The sequence below is a fragment of the Pristiophorus japonicus genome, chromosome 13, assembly GCF_044704955.1.
Source record: "Pristiophorus japonicus isolate sPriJap1 chromosome 13, sPriJap1.hap1, whole genome shotgun sequence".
In the NCBI taxonomy this organism is placed as follows: Eukaryota; Metazoa; Chordata; class Chondrichthyes; family Pristiophoridae; genus Pristiophorus; species Pristiophorus japonicus.
The window spans coordinates 66,998,052-67,019,820 of NC_091989.1; the positions used below are offsets into that span (position 1 = coordinate 66,998,052).

The 21,769-nt window shown below is 45.8% G+C and overlaps 1 protein-coding gene across 3 annotated transcripts in view; it reads right to left on the bottom strand.

Annotated features, from left to right (window-relative positions):
- The window catches only part of LOC139278615 (ATP-binding cassette sub-family C member 9-like), a 250,863-nt gene that overhangs the window by 80,765 nt on the left and 148,329 nt on the right, over positions 1-21,769 (bottom strand). For all 3 annotated transcript variants that reach the window (XM_070897599.1, XM_070897597.1, XM_070897598.1), the window contains 2 exons: positions 17,855-17,939; positions 12,057-12,137 (listed from right to left, as the gene is read on the bottom strand). In XM_070897599.1, the coding sequence (XP_070753700.1) occupies positions 12,057-12,137; positions 17,855-17,939 (166 nt within the window). The remainder of the gene's footprint in view (positions 1-12,056; positions 12,138-17,854; positions 17,940-21,769) is intronic.

Sequence of the window (21,769 nt, forward strand, 5' to 3'; positions counted from 1 at the left end):
TCCCTCGTTGATTGTCTCGGTGCAAATGCTAGTTTTGGTGAATCGTTTGTTCGGCTCTCGCTGGGCTGCTGTGCAGCTGGCCTTGCTGGACTGCCTGGTGTGGTGAGTCCTGCTGGGCTGCTGTGGATGATGGGTTCTGCTTCATGGCTAACCGCGGTGTTGGTTGCCACTAGTGTGCATGTTGGGGGGGTCAAAGAAGGTAGGGTCCAAAGTGGGTTGCTCAGGATAGTCCGTGAATCTGAGTTTGATTTGGTCCAAGTGTTTCCGGTGAATGAGTCCATTTGAAAGTTTGACCTGAAACACCCTACTCCCTTCTTTGGCCACAATAGTGCCGGGAAGCCACTTGGGACTTTGTCCATTATTCAATACAAATACAGGATCATTGATTTCAATTTCGCGTGACACATTTGCGCTATCATGATATGTACTTTGTTGAAGCCGCCTGCTCGCTACCTGTTCATGTAGATCAGGGTGAACTAACGAGAGCCTTGTCTTAAGTGACCTTTTCATAACCAGTGTGCGAGTGGGGTCTCGTGTGGTAGCTAAGCAGGACGTGGGATAGGCAAGTCTGCAGTGAGCCTTCAGTTACCCTCTTCAAGCCCTGCTTGATAGTTTGCACTGCTCTCTCTGCCTGACCATTAGATGCTGGTTTGAATGGGGTAGATATAACATGTTTGATCCCGTTACGGGTCATGAATTCTTTGAACTCGGCACTGGTAAAACATGGCCCGTTGTCGCTCACAAGGACATCAGGTAGTCCGTGCGTGGCAAATATGGCCCGCAGGCTTTCAGTGGTGGCAGTGGACGTGCTTGTCGACATCATCTCACATTCAATCCATTTGGATTACGCATCTACAACCACAAGGAACATTTTACCCAGACGGGCCTGCATAGTTGACATGGACCCTGGACCATGGTTTGGAGGGCCAAGACCATAAACTTAGTGGCGCCTCCCTGGGTGCATTGCTTAACTGCGAACATGTGTTACATCTGTGCTCGCAGGACTCTAAGTCCGCATCGATACCGGGCCACCACATGTGGGATCTGGCTATCGCTTTCATCATTACGATGTCTGGATGGATACTGTGGAGGTCACTGATGAAGGTCTCTCTGCCCTTCTTGGGGACCACTACCCGATTGCCCCACAGAAGGCAGTCTGCCTGTATAGATATTTCATCTTTGCGCCACTGGTACATAAGAACATAAGAACATAAGAATTAGGAACAGGAGTAGGCCATCTAGCCCCTCGAGCCTCCCGCCTCTCACCAACTGGTACGGCTTTATCTCTTCCTGCATTTCCACTGGGACACTGCACCAGCTCCCGTGAAGCATACAATTTTTAACTAGGGACAGTAAGGGGTCCTGGCTCATCCAGGTTCTAATCTGTAGGGCTGTGATGGGTGATTGCTCACTCTCGAATGCTTCCATAACCATGACTAAATCTGCGGGCTGCGCCATTTCCACCCCCGTGATGGGCAATGGCAGCCTACTGAGAGCATCGGCACAGTTTTCTGTGCCTGGCCTGTGGCGGATGGTGTAGTTGTATGCGGACAACGTGAGCACCCATCTCTGGATGCGGGCCGATGAATTAGTATTTATCCCCTTACTCTTGGAAATCAGGGATATTAGTGGCATATGGTCCGTTTCCAACTCAAATTTTAGCCCAAACAGATATTGATGCATTTTCTTTACCCCATAGACACACGCTAACGCTTCTTTTTCAATCATGCTGTAGGCTCTCTCAGCCTTAGACAGACTTCTGGATGCATAAGCAACCGATTGTAATTTCCCAGAAACATTGGCTTGTTGCAATACACACCCGACGCTGTACGACAAAGCATCACATGCTAGCACCAAACACTTACATGGATCATACAACACAAGCAATTTGTTTGAGCATAACAATTTTCTAGCTTTTGTCCCATAGCCATATGTCTCCTTTATGCAGTAAGGCGTGCAGTGGTTCTAACAGCGTGCTGAGACCCGGTAAGAAGCTACCAAATTAATTCAGGAGTCCTAGAAACGACTGCAGCTCCGTCACGTTCTGTGGCTTTGGTGCATTCTCGATTGCCTTCGTCTTCGAATCGGTGGGCCTGATGCCGTCCGCCGCGATTCTCCTCCCCAGGAACTCCAATTCAGGTGCCAGGAAAACGCACTTTGAGCATTTTAACCTGAGCCCCACGCGGTTGAGAACCTCCTCCAGGTTCCGCAGATGCTCGACTGTATCCCGACCTGTAACCAAGATGAAGTCCTGGAAGACCACCATGTGCAGGACCGACTTCAGTAAGCTTTCCATGTTTCTCTGGAATATCGCCACGGCTGATTGAATTCCAAACGGGCATCTGTTATAAATGAAGCGTCCATTGTGCGTGTTGATGCAGGTGAGGCCCTTCAGTGATTCCTTCAGCTCCTGCGTCATATAGGCCGAGGTCAAGTCCAGCTTAGTGAACGTCTTTCCTCTCACCAGCGTAGCAAAAAGGTCATCGGCTTTTGGTAGTGGATATTGATCCTGCAGGGAGAAACGATTGATAGTTACTTCGTAATCACCACAGATTCTGATGGTGCCATCTCCCTTGAGGACTGGAACGATCGGACTGGCCCACTCATTGAATTCGATTGGCAAAATGATGCCCGCTCTTTGCAGCCGGTCTAGCTCAATCTCTACCCTTTCTCTCGTCATGTACGGTACTGCTCTCACCTTGTGATGGATGGGTCGCACCCCCGGAATTAGATGGATCTGCACGTTTGCTCCTTGGAACTTCCCGATGCCTGGTTCGAACAGCGAAGGGAACTTGTTTAAGACCTGGGCACACGAAGTGTCATCAGCGGATGAAAGCGCTTGGACATCATCCCAGTTCCAGCGTATCTTTCCCAGCCAGCACCTGCCAAGCTGTGTGGGACCATCGCCTGGTACCACCCAGAGTCATAGCTTGTGCACTGCTCCATCGTAGGAGACCTTTACAGTAGCACTGCCGATTACGGGAATTAGTTCCTTTGTGTAAGTTCTCAGTTTTGTGCGAATGGGAGTCAATACTGGCCTTGAGGCCTTGCTGCACCACAATTTTCCGAAAGTCTTCTGTTCATAATGGACTGGCTCGTGCCCGTGTCCAGCTCCATTGACACCGGGAGTCAGCATTATCGATGAGCACTTTGTGGTAAATGTGTGCACCCCATATACCTCTGCCTCCTCGGTCTGAGGCTCTGGTTCGTCATGATCCGCCGTGGATCTGTCCTCCTCTGCAACATGGTGGTTTGCAGGATTAACAGGGTTTACAGCTCGCCTGCACATACGTTGGAGGTGTTCGATTGTTCCACAGCCCTTGCAAATGTACCCTTTGAAGCGGCATGAATGGAAACGATGATCACCCCCACAGCGCCAACAAGGTGTTAATGGTGGACTCACCTTTGATGGTGGACTCTGAGAAATCTGCGGACGTGCAACTACAGGTATGTGGGGCCTGCCTTGTATGTTGCGATTTGAAAACAACATCACTTTGTTCACAGTAGTTATAGCAGCACTCATGTGCTGAGAGATTTGCTTAGTATTGTCACCGGTGGCAATGAACCCCTGGGCTATTGCTATGGCCTTACTCAAGGTTGGGGTCTCTACAATCAAAAGTTTGTAAAGTATCATTTCATGGCCAATGCCAAGTATGAAAAAGTCTCTGAGCATGTGCTGCAAACGTCCTTCAAATTCGCAATGTCCTGCAAGGCGTCTTAGCTTGTCAACATAACTCGACACTTCCTGGCCTTCAGACCTTCCGAAGGTGTAGAACCGGTACCTCACCATCAGAACGTTTTCCTTCAGATTCAGATGCTCCTGGACCAATGTGCACAAATCATCGTACGATTTCTCTGTGGGTTTCACTGGAGCAAGCAGATTTTTCATGAGGCCATACGTTGGTGCCCCACAAATGGTGAGGAGGATCGCCCTTTGTTTGGCAGCATTCGCTTCTCCTTCTAGTTCGTTGGCCACAAAGTATTGGTCGGGTCACTCCACGAAGGTTTCCCAATCATCTCCCTCCGAGAATTTCTCCAGGATGCCCACTGTTCTCTGCATCGTTGGGTTCGTCATCTGTATCTTGTCGCCAGTTGTTATGTATGAATAAAGCATCTGACTGGATACTGTGAGCTCAAAGTAAAGTGTGACCTTAGTCTTTTATTGCAAGTCTTCAGAGTGCCTCTCCAGCCTGAGGCCTCCTTAAATACCTTGTTCCCAAGGGATTGTGTGATCCCTTGGGACTCCAGGGGATGAGCCCTCTTGTGGCTGTACAAGGTATATACAAGTTTACATATATAACAGGTTGGCAACCCTAATTATATCTGTAGTGTGAGAGATAAGAACTACTCTCTAGCACAAAATACGCTATGGCCCAATCTGCACAGCAATATAGGAAGAGGCCGGTCAGCTCTTCGATCCTGCTCCGCCATTTAATAGATCATGGCTGATCTGTACTTCAACTCCATTTACCCGCCTTTGATCCATATCCCTTGATACCCTCACCAAACAAAAATTGAGCGATTTCAATCTTGAAACCTCTAATTGTTCTAGCATCTACAGACTTTTGGGGGAGAGAGTTCCAGGTTGCCACTACCTTTTGGGTGTTAAAGTACTTCCTGATTTCACTACTGAATGGCCTGACTCTAATTTTAAGATTGTGCTTCTTTGTTCTGGATTCCCCGTAACTTGGGACAGCAACTTACTAGTTAAAAAACTAGTACGATGGGGGGAGGGATCTACAAGAAATGAAACCAGCCTAAATATAAACACAACTGGAAAGAAGAGCATAGGAAAGAGTAAAGTAAGGGAGGATATTGATGGCCAGAGAACAGAGTTATAGGACAAGAGTTTAAAAAGATGGTTAAAAATAAAGTGAGAGGAACTGCACTGCACACAGTGTCCGTAATAAAATAGGGGAGCTCATGCATTGTGAGGAACCAGACATAGTAGGGATTACTGAGATATAGCTACATCAGGACTGGGCACTAAACATTGCAGGATATAACAAACTTAGAAAAGATAGAGGGGGAAAAAGGGGAGGTGGAGTCGCTGTACTTATTAAGGATAACATAGTGGCAGTAGAAAAAAGTGATGTAGTGATCAGCAAAGCAGTAATAGAATCCATGTGGATAGAGGTAAAAGATAATAAAGGATCAATCACACTAATGGGGTAGTCTACAGACCATCTAATAGTGGAAAGGAGGTAGAGGAAGAAATATGCAAACAAATTAGGAAAATGATTAAAAAACATAGAATAATCACGGGGGATTTCAACTACCCAGATATTAATTGGACAGAAGAGGTAATAACGGGGATAAGGGAATGGAGTTTCTACAATGTGTACAGGACTCCTTTTTAATCCAATATGTAAAAATCCCAAAAAAGGAGGATTTGCTATTGGATCTAATAATGGGGAATGAACCAGAGCAGATAAGAAAAGTAAAAGTAGGAGAATATCTAGGCAATAGTGACCATAATATAATATGATTTAAGATAATAATTGAGAAATACATAAGTATGACAAAGACCAGATTGGAGAAAAGTTGATTTTGAGGGGCCGAGAATAGAACTTGGGAAAATAAAATGGCCAACAATATTGGAAAACAGTGATGTAGAACAGCATTGGGAATCATTTAAAACAGTGTTCAGAGTCCAGGAAAAATATATTCTGCGAAAAAACAAGAACAAACTAAACACTAATGAGACACGAGGATGATTAAAACCATAAGGGTAAAATTGAGGGTAAGGAAAGAGGCATAGATTAAGTACAGGGGAGAGCATAATAAGGGAGAATACGAAGAGATTAGGAGAGAAGTCAAATGAACAATTAGGAAGGCAAAGAGGAACTATGAAATTAAATTAGCAAGGGACATAAAACAAAATAGTAAAATATTTTACAGGCACGTAAATAAAAAAAGAAAGTCTGGGATGGGAATAGGACAACTAAGGGATGGACAGCATAATACCACAGGTAGTGGTAGAGAGATGGCAGAGATATTAAATTATTACTTTGCTTCAGTATTTACCAGGGTGATAGAATAGATGAACATTGGATGATGAGATTAGTAATAACATAACTGCATTTAAAATAAAACAAAAGAGATATATTAAATAAACTAATCAAACTCAGAGGATAAAACTCCTGGCCCAGACAGATTACATCTGTGCATTTTAGAATTATCTAGGGAAGAGATCGCAGAGGGATTACTACACATTCTACACAGGAATTCATTCGAAAAAGGTGTAGTACTAGAGGACACATGGATAGCTAATATAATACCTATATTTAAGAAGGGAGATAGAACATGTCCAGGGAACTGCAGACCAGTCAGTTTAATATCAGTGGTAGGAAAAATAATGGAATTCCTACTAAAGGATAAAATGGAAGACTATCTGGAAACCAAAAATATAACAATACATAGTCAATATGGATTTCAAAAGGGAAAGTCTTGCTTGATCAACCTAATATGAATTTTTTGAAGAGGTAACAGAGCGTAGAAAAGGATAATGTAGTAGATGTAATTTATCTAGATTTTCAAAAGGCCTTCAATAAGGTACCACATAATAGACTAATGAACAAGGTCAGAGAATGCGGAGTCAGGGGACAAGTAGCAGAATGGATAGCTGGCTGGGTTTAAGACAGAAAGCAGAAAGCCGGGGTAAAGGGTAGCTATTCACAGCGGCAGAAGGTGGAAAATGGTGTTGCACAAGCATCAGTGCTGGGACCACTATTGTTCACAATTTATATTAACGATTTAGACTTTGGAATCAAAAACACAATTTCTAAATTTGCGGATGACAGCAAATTGGAGGTGGGGGCGGTTAGTCAATACTGAGGAGGATTGCAACAAATTACAGGAGGACATTAATAAACTTGCAGAATGGGCATATAATTGGCAAATTAAATTCAACACAGATAAATGTGAGGTATTACATTTTGGTAAGAAAAATAGGGAGGTCACATATTACTTGGAAAATAAGAATCTAAATAGGGTAGAAGAGCAAAGGGATCTGGAAGTAGAAATACACAAATCACGAAACGTTTCGACACAGGTTAACAAGGCCATAAAAAGCAAACTAAGCGCTCGGGTTTATTTGTAGAGGGATAGGATTAAAAAGTAGGGAAGTTATGTTAAACTTGTATCAAACCTTGCTTAGACCACACTTGGAGTACTGCATACAATTCTGGTCGCAATATTATAAAATAGATATAGAGGCACTGGAGAGGGTGCAGAGAAGATTTACAAGGATGATATACCAGAAATGCGAGGGTATACATATCAGGAAAGCATGAACACGCTGGGTCTCTTGAAAAATAAAGGCTGAGGGGTGACCAATGAAGGTCTTTAAAATGATGAAAGGTTTTGACAGAGTAGATGCAGAGAGGTTGGGCCCAAGTTTGCCCCCAGGGTTAGATCGGCGCACTTCAGTGTGGTGTGCCGACTTTTTAGAACAGAAACGGCGCCTATTATTTACCTCCTCCCCGCAGTCCGGTCAATCCAGACCCTTGGCGCAGCACAGCAGAACGTGTGGGGGGCGGAGCCAGGTCCCGGCGCTGAAAACACTGCTGGGACCTCTGCACATGCACACTAGAGGGTGCACGCATGTGCAGTAGCTCCTCGCAGTCCGAATCTGTGCAGGCTGTGTGGGAGGGGCCCGAAGAACGCCGTCTCTAGCCCTGGCCGAATAGGCTCACCGGGCATTGAAGATTGGGACTTAGGCTTCCCTCCCGTTCAGCTCCCCCCACACCCCTCCCTCCTGTTCAGCTCCCCCCACCCCTCCCGTTCAGCCTCTCTCCCTCCCGTTCAGCCCCCCTCCCTCCCTCCCGTTCAGCTCCCCCCTCTCCCGTTCAGCCTCTCTCCCTCTCCCGTTCAGCCTCCCTTCCTCCCTCCCGTTCATCCTTCCCCCCCTCCCATTCATTCTCCCACCCCCTCCCTCCCGTTCAGCTCCCCACTCCCTCCCATTCAGCTCCCCCTCACTCCCTCCCGTTCAGCTCCCCCCCACCCCTCCCTCCCATTCAGCCTCCCTCCCTCCCTCCCATTCAGCTCCCCCCCTGTTCAGCCCTTCCCCCTCCTCCCCCTCTCCCCTCCTCTCCCCCCTCCTCTCCCCTTCCCTCCCTCCCCCTCCCCACCCCCATCCTCTCCCCCTCCCTCTCCCCACCCCCTCCCTCCTCCACCCCCCTCCCCCCTCTCTACCCCACCCCTCGCTGTCAGAAACACAGAGACACTGACAGAGACAGAGAGAGCGATATTGGGGGATCTCGTCCCAGCACACTGTTGGAGGCTCCCAGTGCTGCAGTAGGTGAGTAGAAACTTAATTTTTTATTTATTGATTTTTCAATTATTTTTTTATTTTACATTTTTTAAATTTTTTTTGATTGACTTATTGGTTGATTTATTGATTTATTTATCACTTACTATTGATTATGGCTCTTTATTTGTAAAAGTAAAGTGTTTAATGTTTGTAAACTTCCCCCCCCCCCCCCCATCTCTCGTTCCCTACGCCTGATTTATAAGTGTAGGCAAGGTTTTTCTGAGCGTACAAAAATCTACACTTACTCCATTCTAAGTCAGTTTGGAATAATTTTTCGCTGCCTAAACTTGCAAAACAGGCATAAGTGGCTGGACATGCCCCCTTTTGAAAAAAATCTGTTCTAAAATGAAACTATTCTAACTCACTCGAACTGGAGCAAACTAAATGCCGAGAATTGCAATTTCTAAGATGCTCCATTCTAAACTAGTTGCTCCAAAAAAATAGGAGCAACTCAGGCCGAAACTTGAGCCCAATGTTTCCACTTGTGAGGAAGAGCAAAACTAGAGGCCAATACAAGTTAGTCACCAAGACATCCAATAGGGAATTCAGAAGAAACTTCTTTACCCAGTGTGGTGAGAATGTGGAACTCGCTACCACAGTGAGCATTTAGGGGGAGGTTAGACATGCATATGAGGGAGAAGGGAATAGAGGGTTATACTGATAGAGTTAGATAAGAAAGCCTGGAGGAGGCTCGAATGGAGCATAAACGTCAGCATGGACTGGTTGGGCTGAAAGGTCTGTTTTTGTGCTGTATATCCAATGTAATTTCCACCCCCCCCCAGAGGTAATAACTTCTCTGTATCAACTCTATTAAATACTTTTATCATTTTAAACACCTCTATTAAATCAGTCATCAACCGTCTAAACATCAAGGAATACAAGCCAAATCTATGCAACCTGTCCTCATAATTTAACCCTTTTAGCCCCAGTATCATTTTGGTAAATCTCCACCTATTGCAGCAATCCTGTTCTTTAGTTAATTCAAGACATCCATAGCTGTGTGTAGCTTTAAACATGTTCTTGTGTACTTTCCAAAGATAAACACAGCATGGAAACATTGCAATTGTGGCGCTGTTTTGCCAACTAATAAACAAATTTTATTTTAAGTGTTCTTTAAGCGGTTATTATGCACAGTTAGTTTACGTAACAAGATATCATATTAAACAGTACAGAAGGCCTGTCACAAAGTAGTTACAAAAATGTTAATAGTTCATTAGCCTGACTCTCTCTGGCCAAAACCAACTGTTGTGAAACACACAGGCCAATCTTCCATTCTTCAGCAGAAAGCCTCGCATTTGTAATATTCCCAGACGTTCCAAAGAGCATGATAAGTTGGCTGCCGCTCTTGTCTTTCTTGCTGAGCTGGAGAGAGGTGGGACTAGCTGATTGCATCACAGCAAGTGCTAGAGAAACAATGACATCTATATTTTACTTCCGCTGTTGTTGTTAAAATTACATTGGGAAGAATGACAGTCGAAACCCCAAACTATTTTGTGGTCTAATGTCCTTGGTCTGTCTCGCCATGTTCCTCAGTTGCCCCAGTGTCTACTGGAACCCCCCTGATGTATTCTGGCCTGTACCAAATCATCATCATCAGCAGCACCTCTTAGAATAATAGGGCTGGATTTTCGGGCTTCTGTCACCCATGTTAGCACCCCAAAGGGGCGGCAATGGCGGGGCTAAGCACTTCCGGGCGGGCGGCCAAATTCCAGCACCCCATCGGGACTTTCGGTGCCGGTTTCGACGGGGTGCGGAGCATCACCGCCCGGAAGAGGTGAGCCGGTGTGCAATGCCCCTGGTTGTGACAGCGGTTCGATTTTTGGCTACTGCCCAATCTGTAGCGCTCTGTAAAGCGCCGTGCTGGGGCCGCCTGTGGAAGCTTGCGGTCCATGCTGTAGCGATTGCAGTGAGGTAAGTAATGCCGACCACAGGTAAGTGTGATTGTTTTGTATTTTTTTTTGCGATTTATGTTGTGGTGGCGTGAGTTATTTATTGGGAATGTTTTTGGTGTTTTTTTTCCAGGTTTCTTTTCCCCACCAGGTCTCTCTTACAGCATTCCAAGGCCGGCTGTTTAGCTCGGGATTTTCAATTGCTCAGCTGGCCTAGCGCCCTAAGAGAGTTGTGCAACGCCTCCCTTAGCGCTCCGCCCCACACTCAGGGCCCAGCTGATGAATTTTGCTGAGTGAGGCGCAAATTGTTCCTGGGCGCAAACTTTACCGCCCCACCGCCATTACCGCCCCGAAATGAGCAGAACTGGAAATCCAGTCCTGTAGCATCACACAGCACAGAAGGAGGCCATTCAACCCATCGTGTCTCTATCAGCTCTTTGAAAGAGCTATCCAAATAGTCCCACTTCCCTGCTCTTTCCCCATACCCTTGCAATTTTTTCTATTTCAAGTATATATCCAATTTCCTTTGAAAGTTACCAATGAATCTTCTTCCACCATCCTTTCAGGCAGTGCATTCGACATCACAACTCACTGCGTAAAAAAAGTTCTCCTCATCTCCCCTCTTCTCCTCCTCTTCCTCACCCACCTCTTCTTATTGGCTCACAGAAGCCTGGTGATGATTTTTTTCTTTAAGCACAGGAATCCTCTCAGGATTTTTTTTTTCCGAAAGGTTGAAATCAATCACAAGGAAATCCTTTCTGGATCTTGTACAGCTGAAAGATCCCATTATTCAAAGAGGAGCAGCGACTTCCCTCAGTGTACTGGCCAACATTCCTCCCTTAGCCAACATATCTGCTCACTCATTCATACTTTGTTCCTGTTGCTTTTATGTGCCTTTCCCAGAAGGTCACATGGCCGCTGGTGACAGGGGGCAGTGAGGACTATGGTGCTTAATGGCAGCAATTAAATGATTTTAAAAAAAATTGCTGTTTATGGGATCTTACTGTGGGAAAATTGGCTGCCATGTTTACCTACATAACACAGGAAACATTCCTTTGAGGTCAAGGGAAATGAAAATTAGGCGGGGCGTATAACCGGCGGCCAATCTGATACCGCAGCTTTACGGCCCGGCGAAGTTGAAAGTTACCCCAACACTGACTGTACTGTAACAATAGTCCGTTGGTTATAAAGCGCTTTGGGTTGAGATGACATTCTGAAAGGCGCTGAAAAATTGCAAGTTCATTCTTTCTGTTTCATCCTGAGCTGGAGTGTTTGTGCTTTCTACGGGAGTACTGAAGTTCCCTGGCAGGATTCCAATACCCCAGCCATTAGCAACAACACTATTGGCAAAAGTTATGGCAAGCGAGTCCCAGGAGGACAGAGAAAATGCTTTAAGGGCACCCTCAAAGCCTCCTTGAAAAAATGTATCATCCCCACCGATACTTGGGAATCCCTGGCCCAAGACCGCTCAAAGTGGAGGAGAAGCATCAGAGAAGGCGCCGAACACTTTGAATCTCTTCGCTGGGAGCACGCGGAAGCCAAGTACAAACAGCAGAAGGAGAATCAAGCACCCCACGCACCCGTCCCTCCAACCACTGTCTGCCCCACCTGTGACAGAGACTGTAGAACCCGCATTGGTCACCTTAGAACTCATTAGTGTGGAAGCAAGTCATCCTCGACTCCCGGGGGACTGGCTAAGAAGAGAAGATTGGCAAACAAATTATCAGACTGCATGCTGGGGAATTCTGGAAAGGAGGCAAGATGGGACAATCTGTTTCATTTTCACCTGACCAACAAAGACGTTGAAAAAGACGAGAAACAGATAGCGCCCAATATAAGGCATGGCTTCTTACCAGGAACACTGTGTTTGTGTCTTGATACAAGGCTCGAGCTACGCAGATTCTCTGTCTCTGACCTCCACTCAGGTTAATCCCCTACAAAAGCAAATAATGGTCACATTATTAATAGAACCATTTCTTTATAATATAGAAACTTAAAAAAAAGCTCCATGTATTAAATTACAACATTCTTCTTCTCCATACTCGTAGCCTTGTTGAAATTAGATTAATTGACATGATTTAATAAGCATGCTAAGTGGATTATACCGAGCGTAAATCTAAAGGATAGGGGTGATTTCATGGTAAACAGAAGCCAATTCCAAAACAGGAATGGGATTATGTACCCTAAGGTTATACTCAGGTATTGGGTCGGATGTCCATTATCCAGAAAAACTACAATGTGTATAAGCCAGAAGCTATACCTCAATGGCCAGATCGTCCCGGATGCACTCCTCCACTTAGGGTGGTCTTTGGCCAGGGACTCCCAGGTGTCAGTGGGGATGTTGCACTTTATCAGGGAGGCTTTGAGGGTGTCCTTGTAACGTTTCCTCTGCCCACCTTTGGCTCGTTTGCCGTGAAGGAGTTCCGAGTAGAGCGCTTGCTTTGGGAGTCTCGTGTCTGGCATGCGAACAGTGTGGCCTGCCCAGCGGAGCTGATCAAGTGTGGTCAGTGCTTCAATGCTGGGGATGTAGGCCTGGTCGAGGACGCTAATGTTGGTGCCTCTGTTCTCCCAGTGGATTTGTAGGATCTTGTGGAGACATCATTGGTGGTATTTCTCCAGCGACTTGCGGTGTCTACTGTACATGGTCCATGTCTCTGAGCCATACAGGAGGGCGGGTATTACTACAGCACTGTAGACCATGAGCTTGGTGACAGTTTTTAGGGCCTGGTCTTCAAACACTCTTTTCCTCAGGCGGCCGAAGGCTGCACTGGCGCACTGGAGGCGGTGTTAGATCTCGTTGTCAATGCCTGCTCTTATTGATAGGAGGCTCCCGAGATATGGGAAGTGGTCCACGGTGTCCAGGGCCACGCCGTGGATCTTGATGACTGGGGGACAGTGCTCTGTGGCGAAGACAGGCTGGTGGAGAACCTTTGCCTTGCTGATGTTTAGTGTAAGGCCCATGCTTTCGTACACCTCAGTAAATATATCGACGATGTTCTGGAGTTCAGCCTGTATGTGCGCAGACGCAGGCATCGTCCGCGTACTGTAAAAGGTTGGGGTGGTCTTGGACCTGGCCTGGAGACGGCAAAGGTTGAACAGGTTCCCACTGGTTCTGTAGTATACAGAATAGGATGGCCCTGTAATTCTGACCATGCCTACCCATTCTTGCAGCCTAATTTCCCAATTATTATAGATTTAACCTGAACCCACCTGACTTGGCAGGATTCTTAACTCAATGTCCCTCTCAAATGTCTAGTTCAAAATCATTCCACTGAAAGGCTCACTTTTACTGTCCTCTCCCTCACCAGTCATCAGGAGTAGGTCTGTTGTGTAGTGACACACGTTTCTTTTTTGACTTATTCTTGGGTATAGATCCATGACCCTCTGATAACTCCACAATCATATTAGATTTCATATAATTCTACTGAAATCAGATCTATTACAAGAGAAGCAATTTTTGTTTACACGCCTACACTTCATTAGAATTTCACAACATATACAATTCAAACCATGTTTTTGAAAGTGCTTTCCCCTAATCTCTTCAACTACTCCATGAAGTACAAATTTTCCAGAACAAATTGCTGATCCACCTACAATCCCCAAACATTGTAATTCATTGGAACACAGCTCCGACTCCATGGTGGTGAAATGTATAAAGAAAAAGAAAAGGTTTGCATTTATATAGTGCCTTTCACGACCACCGGATGTCCAAAAGCGCATTACAGCCAATGAAGTGCATTTGAAGTGTAGTCACTGTTGTAATTGTTAAGTCCTGACTCTAATGTACTGACTCACTCGAGACACATGCTGAAGTCAAGGTCACTCAGGACCTGCACCTTGAATTCCAGTTCTCCAGTCCTGCACTTGCCTGAGACCTCCCTTTATATACCACAGTGGGACAGGTATGGAGTGTTTCCTGCAAGTGTACCCCTGGTGGTAAGGTATGCTTATTGTTACAGGTCATATCCAGTTATAGTCATGTATAGCATAGTAAGATACAGTTATATACAGTAATGTGAGATACATGACATCACCCTCCCCCAAGGTCTTATTGCCTTTATAGATTCATTCTCTCAGGTGGTTTGCACTCTCGCGTGGAGCGTCTTAGTTGTGGTTCAGTTGTTTGCCTTGGTGCCTGTTTTTCATTCTGTGTGATTGCTGGTATCTCGTCTGGGCTGTCTGTTGAGACTGCCCTTTCCTCAGGTTGTTCCACCTGTCTGTCACCAGGTGTGGTGTGAGTTCCACATTGTAGTCTGCCTCTGGCTCTTCAGTGTTATCAGTGAATCTACTTTTTACTTGGTCTACATGCCTCCGGCAGGTTTGGCCATTGTCCATTTGTACAACCAGTAGCCTGTTTACCTCTTTGTCTGTTACTGTCCCTGCAAGCCATTTGGGACCCCGGTCATAGTTTAGCACAAACACTTTGTCCCCTATCTCACTCCACCTCCCCCTCGAATTTCAGTCATGGTACTCAGTTACTTTTGACGCTTAGCCTCAACAATTTCATGCATGTTTGGGAGGATTAATGAGAGCCTGGTCTTTAAGGTTCGTTTCATCAATAGTTGCATGGGGGGGAACCCCAGTCAACGAATGCGGACGAGATCTGTATGCCAGCAGCAGTCGCGACAGGCGGCTTGCAGCATGGGACCTTGGATTCTGAGCATGCCTTGTTTAATGATCTGCACTGCTCGCTCCGCCTGGCCATTGGAGGCCGGCTTGAAAGGTGCCGTCTTAACATGATTTATACCGTGGTCAACTATAAAATCGTGAAATTCTGCGCTGGTGAAGCACGGACCATTATCACTGTCAGCAGCGTGCTCAAGTTCTGCATAAAGTTCCCAAAGTAATTGAGTAGCCCGAGAAAGGCGCGCAGTTCCGAGACATTCCAGGGCCTGGGTGCCAGGCGAATCGCTTCGGTTTTGGATTCGGTTGGGCGGATTCCATCAGCGGCAATCCTTCTGCCCAAAAATTCAACCTCAGGCGCGAGAAACAGACACTTGGATTTCTTAACTCTTAGGCCTACCCGATCCAATCGACTTAGTACTTCCTCTAGATTGCGGAGATGAGAGTCGGTGTCCCTGCCCGTGATGAGTATGTCATCTTGAAACACAACCGTCCCCGGGATGGACTTGAGCAGACTTTCCATGTTGCGCTGGAATATAGCAGCTGCCGACCTGATGCCGAATGGGCATCGATTGTGCACAAAAAGGCCTCGATGTATGTTGATGGTGGTGAGTAACTTAGACTCTTCGGTCAGTTCTTGCGTCATATACGCAGATGTGAGGTCAAGTTTCGAGAAAAGTTTTCCTCCAGCCAACGTGGCAAATAGGTCCTCCGCTCTGGGCAGCGGGTATTGGTCCTGTAGGGAGACTCTGTTTATGGTAGACTTGTAATCCCCTCAGATTCGCACGGATCCATCAGGCTTCATGACGGGGACGATGGGGCTTGCCCAGTCGCTAAATTCCACGGGAGAAATTATGCCTTCCCGCAGAAGCCGGTCCAGTTCATTTTCAATCTTTTTCCTCATCACATAAGGCACAGCTCTAGCCTTGTGATGGACTGATCTGGTATTCTGTGTGATATAGATTCTAACTTTAGCCCTTTTGAAGGTGCCCACACCTGGCTGAAAAAGAGATTTTCAAAACGGCTTAGAACTGTTGAGCAGGAGGTCTGTTCCTCTGACGACATGGCGTGAACATTATCCTATTTCCAATTAAGTTCTGCTAGCCAGCTTCTCCCCAACAGGGCTGGGAGATCCCCGGGTCAATCCACAGGGAAAGTCAGTGCACCATTCCTTTGTGTATGACTGAGAGCATGGTGCTGCCAAGAACTGGGACGATTTCTTTGGTATAGGTCCTTAGTTTGGTGTCGATCTTTGTGAGTTTTGGTCTGTTGCTTTTGTGCGGCCACAGTTGTTCAAATTGTTGAACGCTCATGAGGGATTGACTGGCCTCCGTGTCCAGTTCCATGTTGATGGGTATCCCGTTGAGTAGAACCCTCATCATAATTGGAGGCGTCTTGGTGTAAGAACAGTGGGCATTGATCGTGTTGACCTGCTGTACCTCGGCGTCCCGTGCACTGTTCCAACCGTCTTCTGGTCTGCTTTCCAACTCTTCCGATTCGTATACCAGCCGAGCAGCTGTTTTTCTGCACATGCGAGCCAGATGCCCTGTGTAGTTGCAGTTTCTGCAAACGGCATGCTGAAATCGACACACCCTGGTTGAGTGCCTTCCCCCACATCTCCAACACAGACCGTTTCCATTGTTTCCGAAGGATGAGCTGCGTCTGGCTGATCTCCCTTGAGCTTCTCTCAATCTGTTGTTGATTGCTCGCATTGTGGGTTGATGAGATGTGATCGGCCGTTCATGTGGCCCTTGATTTTGATGGCTTCTGGTGCCACTGCCTGCTGTTGAAGGCCTGCTCTCCTGCCTTTGTCTGTGTGTGGGGGTAGTGGTTTGTTTCACAATGTGAACCCCTTGTTCCGATGCCTCGTTGGTTGTCGTACCCGCAGTATAGGTCCGCCTCGTTTCTTCTTCGCCTGCCAAGAACGTCTGTGCGACCAGTGCTGCTGCCTCTAGAGTCAAGTTCTTAGTCTCTATAAGCTTTCGGAATATGCCTGCATGGCCTATTCCTTCAATAAAAAAGTCTCTCAGTACTTCTCTCCTTAGTTCATCGGGGAACTCACATGAACTAGCCAGCCTCCGAAGTTCCGCCACAAAGTCGGGTATGTTTTGGCCCACACAGCGTCTGTAGTTGTAGAACCTGTGTCTGGCCATGTGTAGGCTGCTCGCTGGCTTCAGGTGGTCTCTCACCAGTGTGCTCAACTCCTCAAACGACTTGCTTGCTGGTTTCTCGGGTGCCAGCAGGTCTTTCATTAAAGCGTATGTTTTCGAGCCACAGCTGGTTAAGAGATGGGCTCTTCTCTTGTCTGCCTTATCGTCGCCCAGCCAGTCTTTGGTCACAAAGCTTTGCTGGAGCCTTTCTATAAAGTCATCCCAATTGTCTCCAGCATTGTATTTCTCATCTGAGCTATTGGTAGCCATTCTGTAGATTCTGTGATCCCATAACTCATCGCCACTGTTAAGTCCTGACTCTAATGTACTGTCTTACACGAGACACATGCTGAAGTCAAGGTCACTCAGGACCTGCACCTTTAATTCCAGCTCTCCAGTGCTGCACTTGCCTGAGACCTCCTTTTATATATCACAGTGAGACAGGTATGGAGTGTCTCCTGCAAGTGCACCCCTGGTGGTAAGGTATGCTTATTGTTACAGGTCATATCCAGTTATAGTCATGTATAGCATGGTAAGATACAGTTATATACAGTAATGTGAGATACATGACAGTAATGTGGGAAATCTTGGGCAGTAGCACAGAATGGGTGGTAGTGAATCAGCAGCCTGTTTTGCACCCCGTCCTTTATGCGTCAATAGAAAAGAAAATCAGGTGGTGTGTAAAACAGGATGCTGATTCGCTGCCATCCGTTTTGTGATACCGCCCAAGATAGGTTTCACTCCCATGGAGTCTTGATATAAAGTCAGAGTTACAAATCTATCGGAGCATTTGCTTTTCACTTGACTCCATTCACAACCCGAAGCAAATTTGCGAATGGACCGCGTGTGGCAAAGATAAAACATTGCCAGGTATTTACCCGCTCTCCAATCTCAGTCTGGTCTCCAAATGGTAACAGATCAATGTCAGGCTGAAGGGAGCAGGCATCAATGACGGCTTTGTATCTGAGAGGGTGAGAAATGAACGATGTGAATGCTACAAAATGCTTCATTCTGGATTAAATTAACTCCCTAACAGTGCTTACAATTGTTGAAGGAGTGCATGACATAAATTAGGGGTGGACTTTTGGGGATTTTCCAAATGTCAATCTGGGATGGCTAAAATAAGTATTAAAAGAGAAAGGCAGATTGTTCAACAGCAACAAGAGGGACCCATAAAATGTTGTTGCCATTAAGCGAGAAGAAGATGTTATGTTAAAAATCTGTTTGCTTAGCACCCCCTGTTGGCCCGAGAGGGGCACAAATGGGCCACTAAGCTCCTACCGACCGAACGGCGCGCTGACAACGCCTCCCATGACCTTCAGTGGATGGTTACCAGCAGCGCTAAGAGTTAACGCTGCGTACTCTCGCGCCACCCACTTGGTGACATCAATGAGTGTGCAACGCCCACTTCGTGTCGCAGTCATGAAATGAATGCTTTCGCCTGCCGTAGCGCCTGGCACTAATTCCAACAGGGAATGCAGGCATCCCAAAGAAGCTGCCGGGGCGATATTTCCGCAGGTGAGCAGGTGGGTGGTTAAAATGAAATTTATTTGTACTAATGTATCTCTCAGGTATCCAACACTGTTGCTAATCTCCCTTGCATTTTCTTTCAGTGTTCGGGTGGTTCAGCTGACCTCCCCTTTAGGTGCTAGGATGCCGGTTTCCGAGCGCCAGAACTTCAGCAGCGCTCCGGCGATAGCACCCCAAAAATCAGGGTTAGAGCCCTAAGAGGTGTGCGGAACGCTTCCCTTCGCGCTCCATTCTTGTGGCGCTAAAATCCAATATCCCAGTTGGAGGTGTTAAATATCACCCGGGGCTAAAGTTAGCAACCAGGCGGTGTCACCGTGTCAAACCGGGTTATAACAAATTTTTAGCCCTTTTACTGGGCATATTGGATAGAATGATTCTGGGAATGTTCGATGTCGATGGCAGAGGAACCTATAAGATATTTAGAGGTCAGTAAGGTATAAGGTACACTGTGTAAATAAGTGCTCCTGGACAAAGCTTCACATGGCAGGAGCACGTCAGGAATTTGGGTATGAGGGCCAGTGCGCTTCACATGATCCCCCATCCATTAACGGCCATGAAGCTTTATACCAGGAAGCACCCATCTCTTAACTCTATCCCAATGCGCAATGAAGATTCAATGCACTAAATCTACACAGAGCAACTGGAACACACGGGATAAACTTCCAAATCAGAAAACATGTTTCACACAAAAGGTAGGGGAAATCTGGAACCCTCTCCCGTAAAAGGCTGTCGATGTCGGGGAAATTTAAGACCAAGTTCGGTAGATTTTTGTTGGGTAAGGGTATCAAGGGATATGAGCAAAGGTGGGTAAATTGAGTTAAGGTACAGAGTGGCAGAACAGGCTCAATGAGCTGAATGGTCTACTCCTGTTCCTAAATCCTAAATAAACCATGAAATGGTAGAGGCTCTGATTAATACTTGTTGGAATTCCATGAATGGAGGAGCTCCACTGGAAGACAGTGAGCACTATCCTCATATTCAGAAAAAGGAATGGGATAAGAGTGAGCGAACCCTATAACAGTTCGTGTACCAACAATATAGGGGAAACATTAATTAAAATACTATTAAAATGCTAATCAATCGCTAAAGAGCACAGAGCCCATAATCAGTGGTCAACAGTGCTTCTAAATATAAAGGTTACATCTGATGAAGCTACTGGATTTCTTTGAGAATACAATGAAGCTAGTAAATGCTGAAACATGGCTAAGAGGGCAGGTATGGCAGCTCAACATTCCTGGTTACAGGGTTTTCAGATGGGATAGAGAGAGGGATAAAAAAGGAGGGGGGGTCGCAGTATTGAATAAAAAAACAATTACAGCTGTGAGGAGGGATATGTTGGAAGGATCATCAAAATAGGTCATATGGGTTGAACAAAAAAGGGGCGATCACACTGCTAGGAGTGTACTATAGACCCGCAAACAGTCAGAGGGAGATAGAAGAGCAGATATGTAGGCAAATTTCTGAAAAGTGCAAAAACTATAAGGCAGTAATAGTAGGGGATTTAAACTACCCTAATATTACCTGGGATAGAATTAGTGTGAAAGGTACAGAGAGAGCAGAATTCCTAAAATGCATTCAGAAGAACTTTTTTTATCCAGTATGTAACAAGCCCAACAAGGGAGGGGGCAGTTCTGGACTTAGTTTTAGGGAATGAAGCTGGGCAGGTGGAAGGGGTATCAGTGGGAGAGCATTTAGGTGCTAGTGATCATAATTCAGTTAGATTTAGGGTAGTTATGGAAAAGGACAAAGATAGACCAGGAATAAAAGTTCTCAATTGGGCAAAAGCCAATTTTGCTAAGCTGAGATGGGATTTAGCCAAAGTGGACTGGAAACAGCTACAGGTACTTGAAGGTTAATCAGTGTCAGAGCAGTGGGAGGCATTCAAGGAGGAGATCCTGAGGGTTCAGAGCAAGTATGTTCCCTTAAAGAAAAAGGTTGGGCCCCCTGGATGTCAAGGGGCATAGAGGGTAGGATGAAGAAAAAAAGGGAGGCTTATGACAGACACCAAGGGCTCAATACTACAGAAACCCTAGAGAAGTATAGAAAGTGCTGGGTGAAATTAAATAGGAAATTAGGAAAGCAAAGAGAGAGCATGAAAACATTTTGGCAAGTAAAATCAAAGAAAACCCAAAGATGTTTTATAAATACATTTAGAGAAGGAGGATAACTAAAGTAAGAGTAGGGCCTATTCGAGACCATAAAGGTAATCTGTGTGTGGAGGCGGAAGACGTGGGTATGGTTCTTAATGAATACTTTGCGTTTGTTTTCACAAAAGAGAGGGGCAATACAGACATTGCAATCAGGGAGGAGAAGTGTGAAATATTAGATGAAATAAACTTAGATAGGAAGTATTAAGGGATTTAGCAGCTTTGGAAGTGGATAAATCCCCAGGTCCAGGTGAAATATATCCCAGGCTGTTAAGAGGATCAAAAATGGAAATAACAGAGGCTCTGACCATCATTTTCCAATCCTCTCTGGCTACAGGTGTGGTGCCAGAGGACTGGAGGACTGCTAACGTGGTACCTTTGTTTAAAAAGGGAAAAAGGGATAGACCGAGTAATTACAGGCCAATCATCCTAATCTCGGTAGTGGGAAATTTATTGGATAAAATTCTGAAGGACATGATAAATCTTCATTTAGAAAAACATGGATTAATCAAGGACAGTCAGCATGGATTTGTTAAGGGAAGGTCGTGTCTGACTAACTTGATTGAATTTTTTGAGGAGGTAACAAGGAAGGTTGATGAGGGTAGTAAGTTTGATGTAGTGAATATGGATTTTAGCAAGGCTTTTGATAAGGTCCCACATGGCAGACTGGTTACGAAAGTAAAAGCCCATGGGATCCAAGGCAAAGTAGCAAGTTGGATCCAAAATTGGCTCAGACAAGGAAGCAAAGGGTAATGGTTGATGGGTGTTTTTGTGATTGGAAGCCTGTTTCCAGTGGGGTTCCATGGGGCTCAGTACTAGGTCCCTTGCTTTTTGTGACATATATCAATGATTTAGACTTGAATGTAGGGGGTATGATTAAGAAGTTTGCAAATGATACAAAAATTGGCTGTGTGGTTGATAATGAAGAAGAAAGCTGTAGACTGCAGGAAGATATCAATAAACTGGTCAGGTGGGCAGAACAGTGGCAAATGGAATTCAATCCTGCGAAGTGTGAGGTAATGCATTTGGGGAGGGCTAACAAGGCAAGGGAATACACAATAAATGGTAAGACATTGAGAAGTGTAGAGGAACAAAGGGACCTTGAAGTGCATGCCC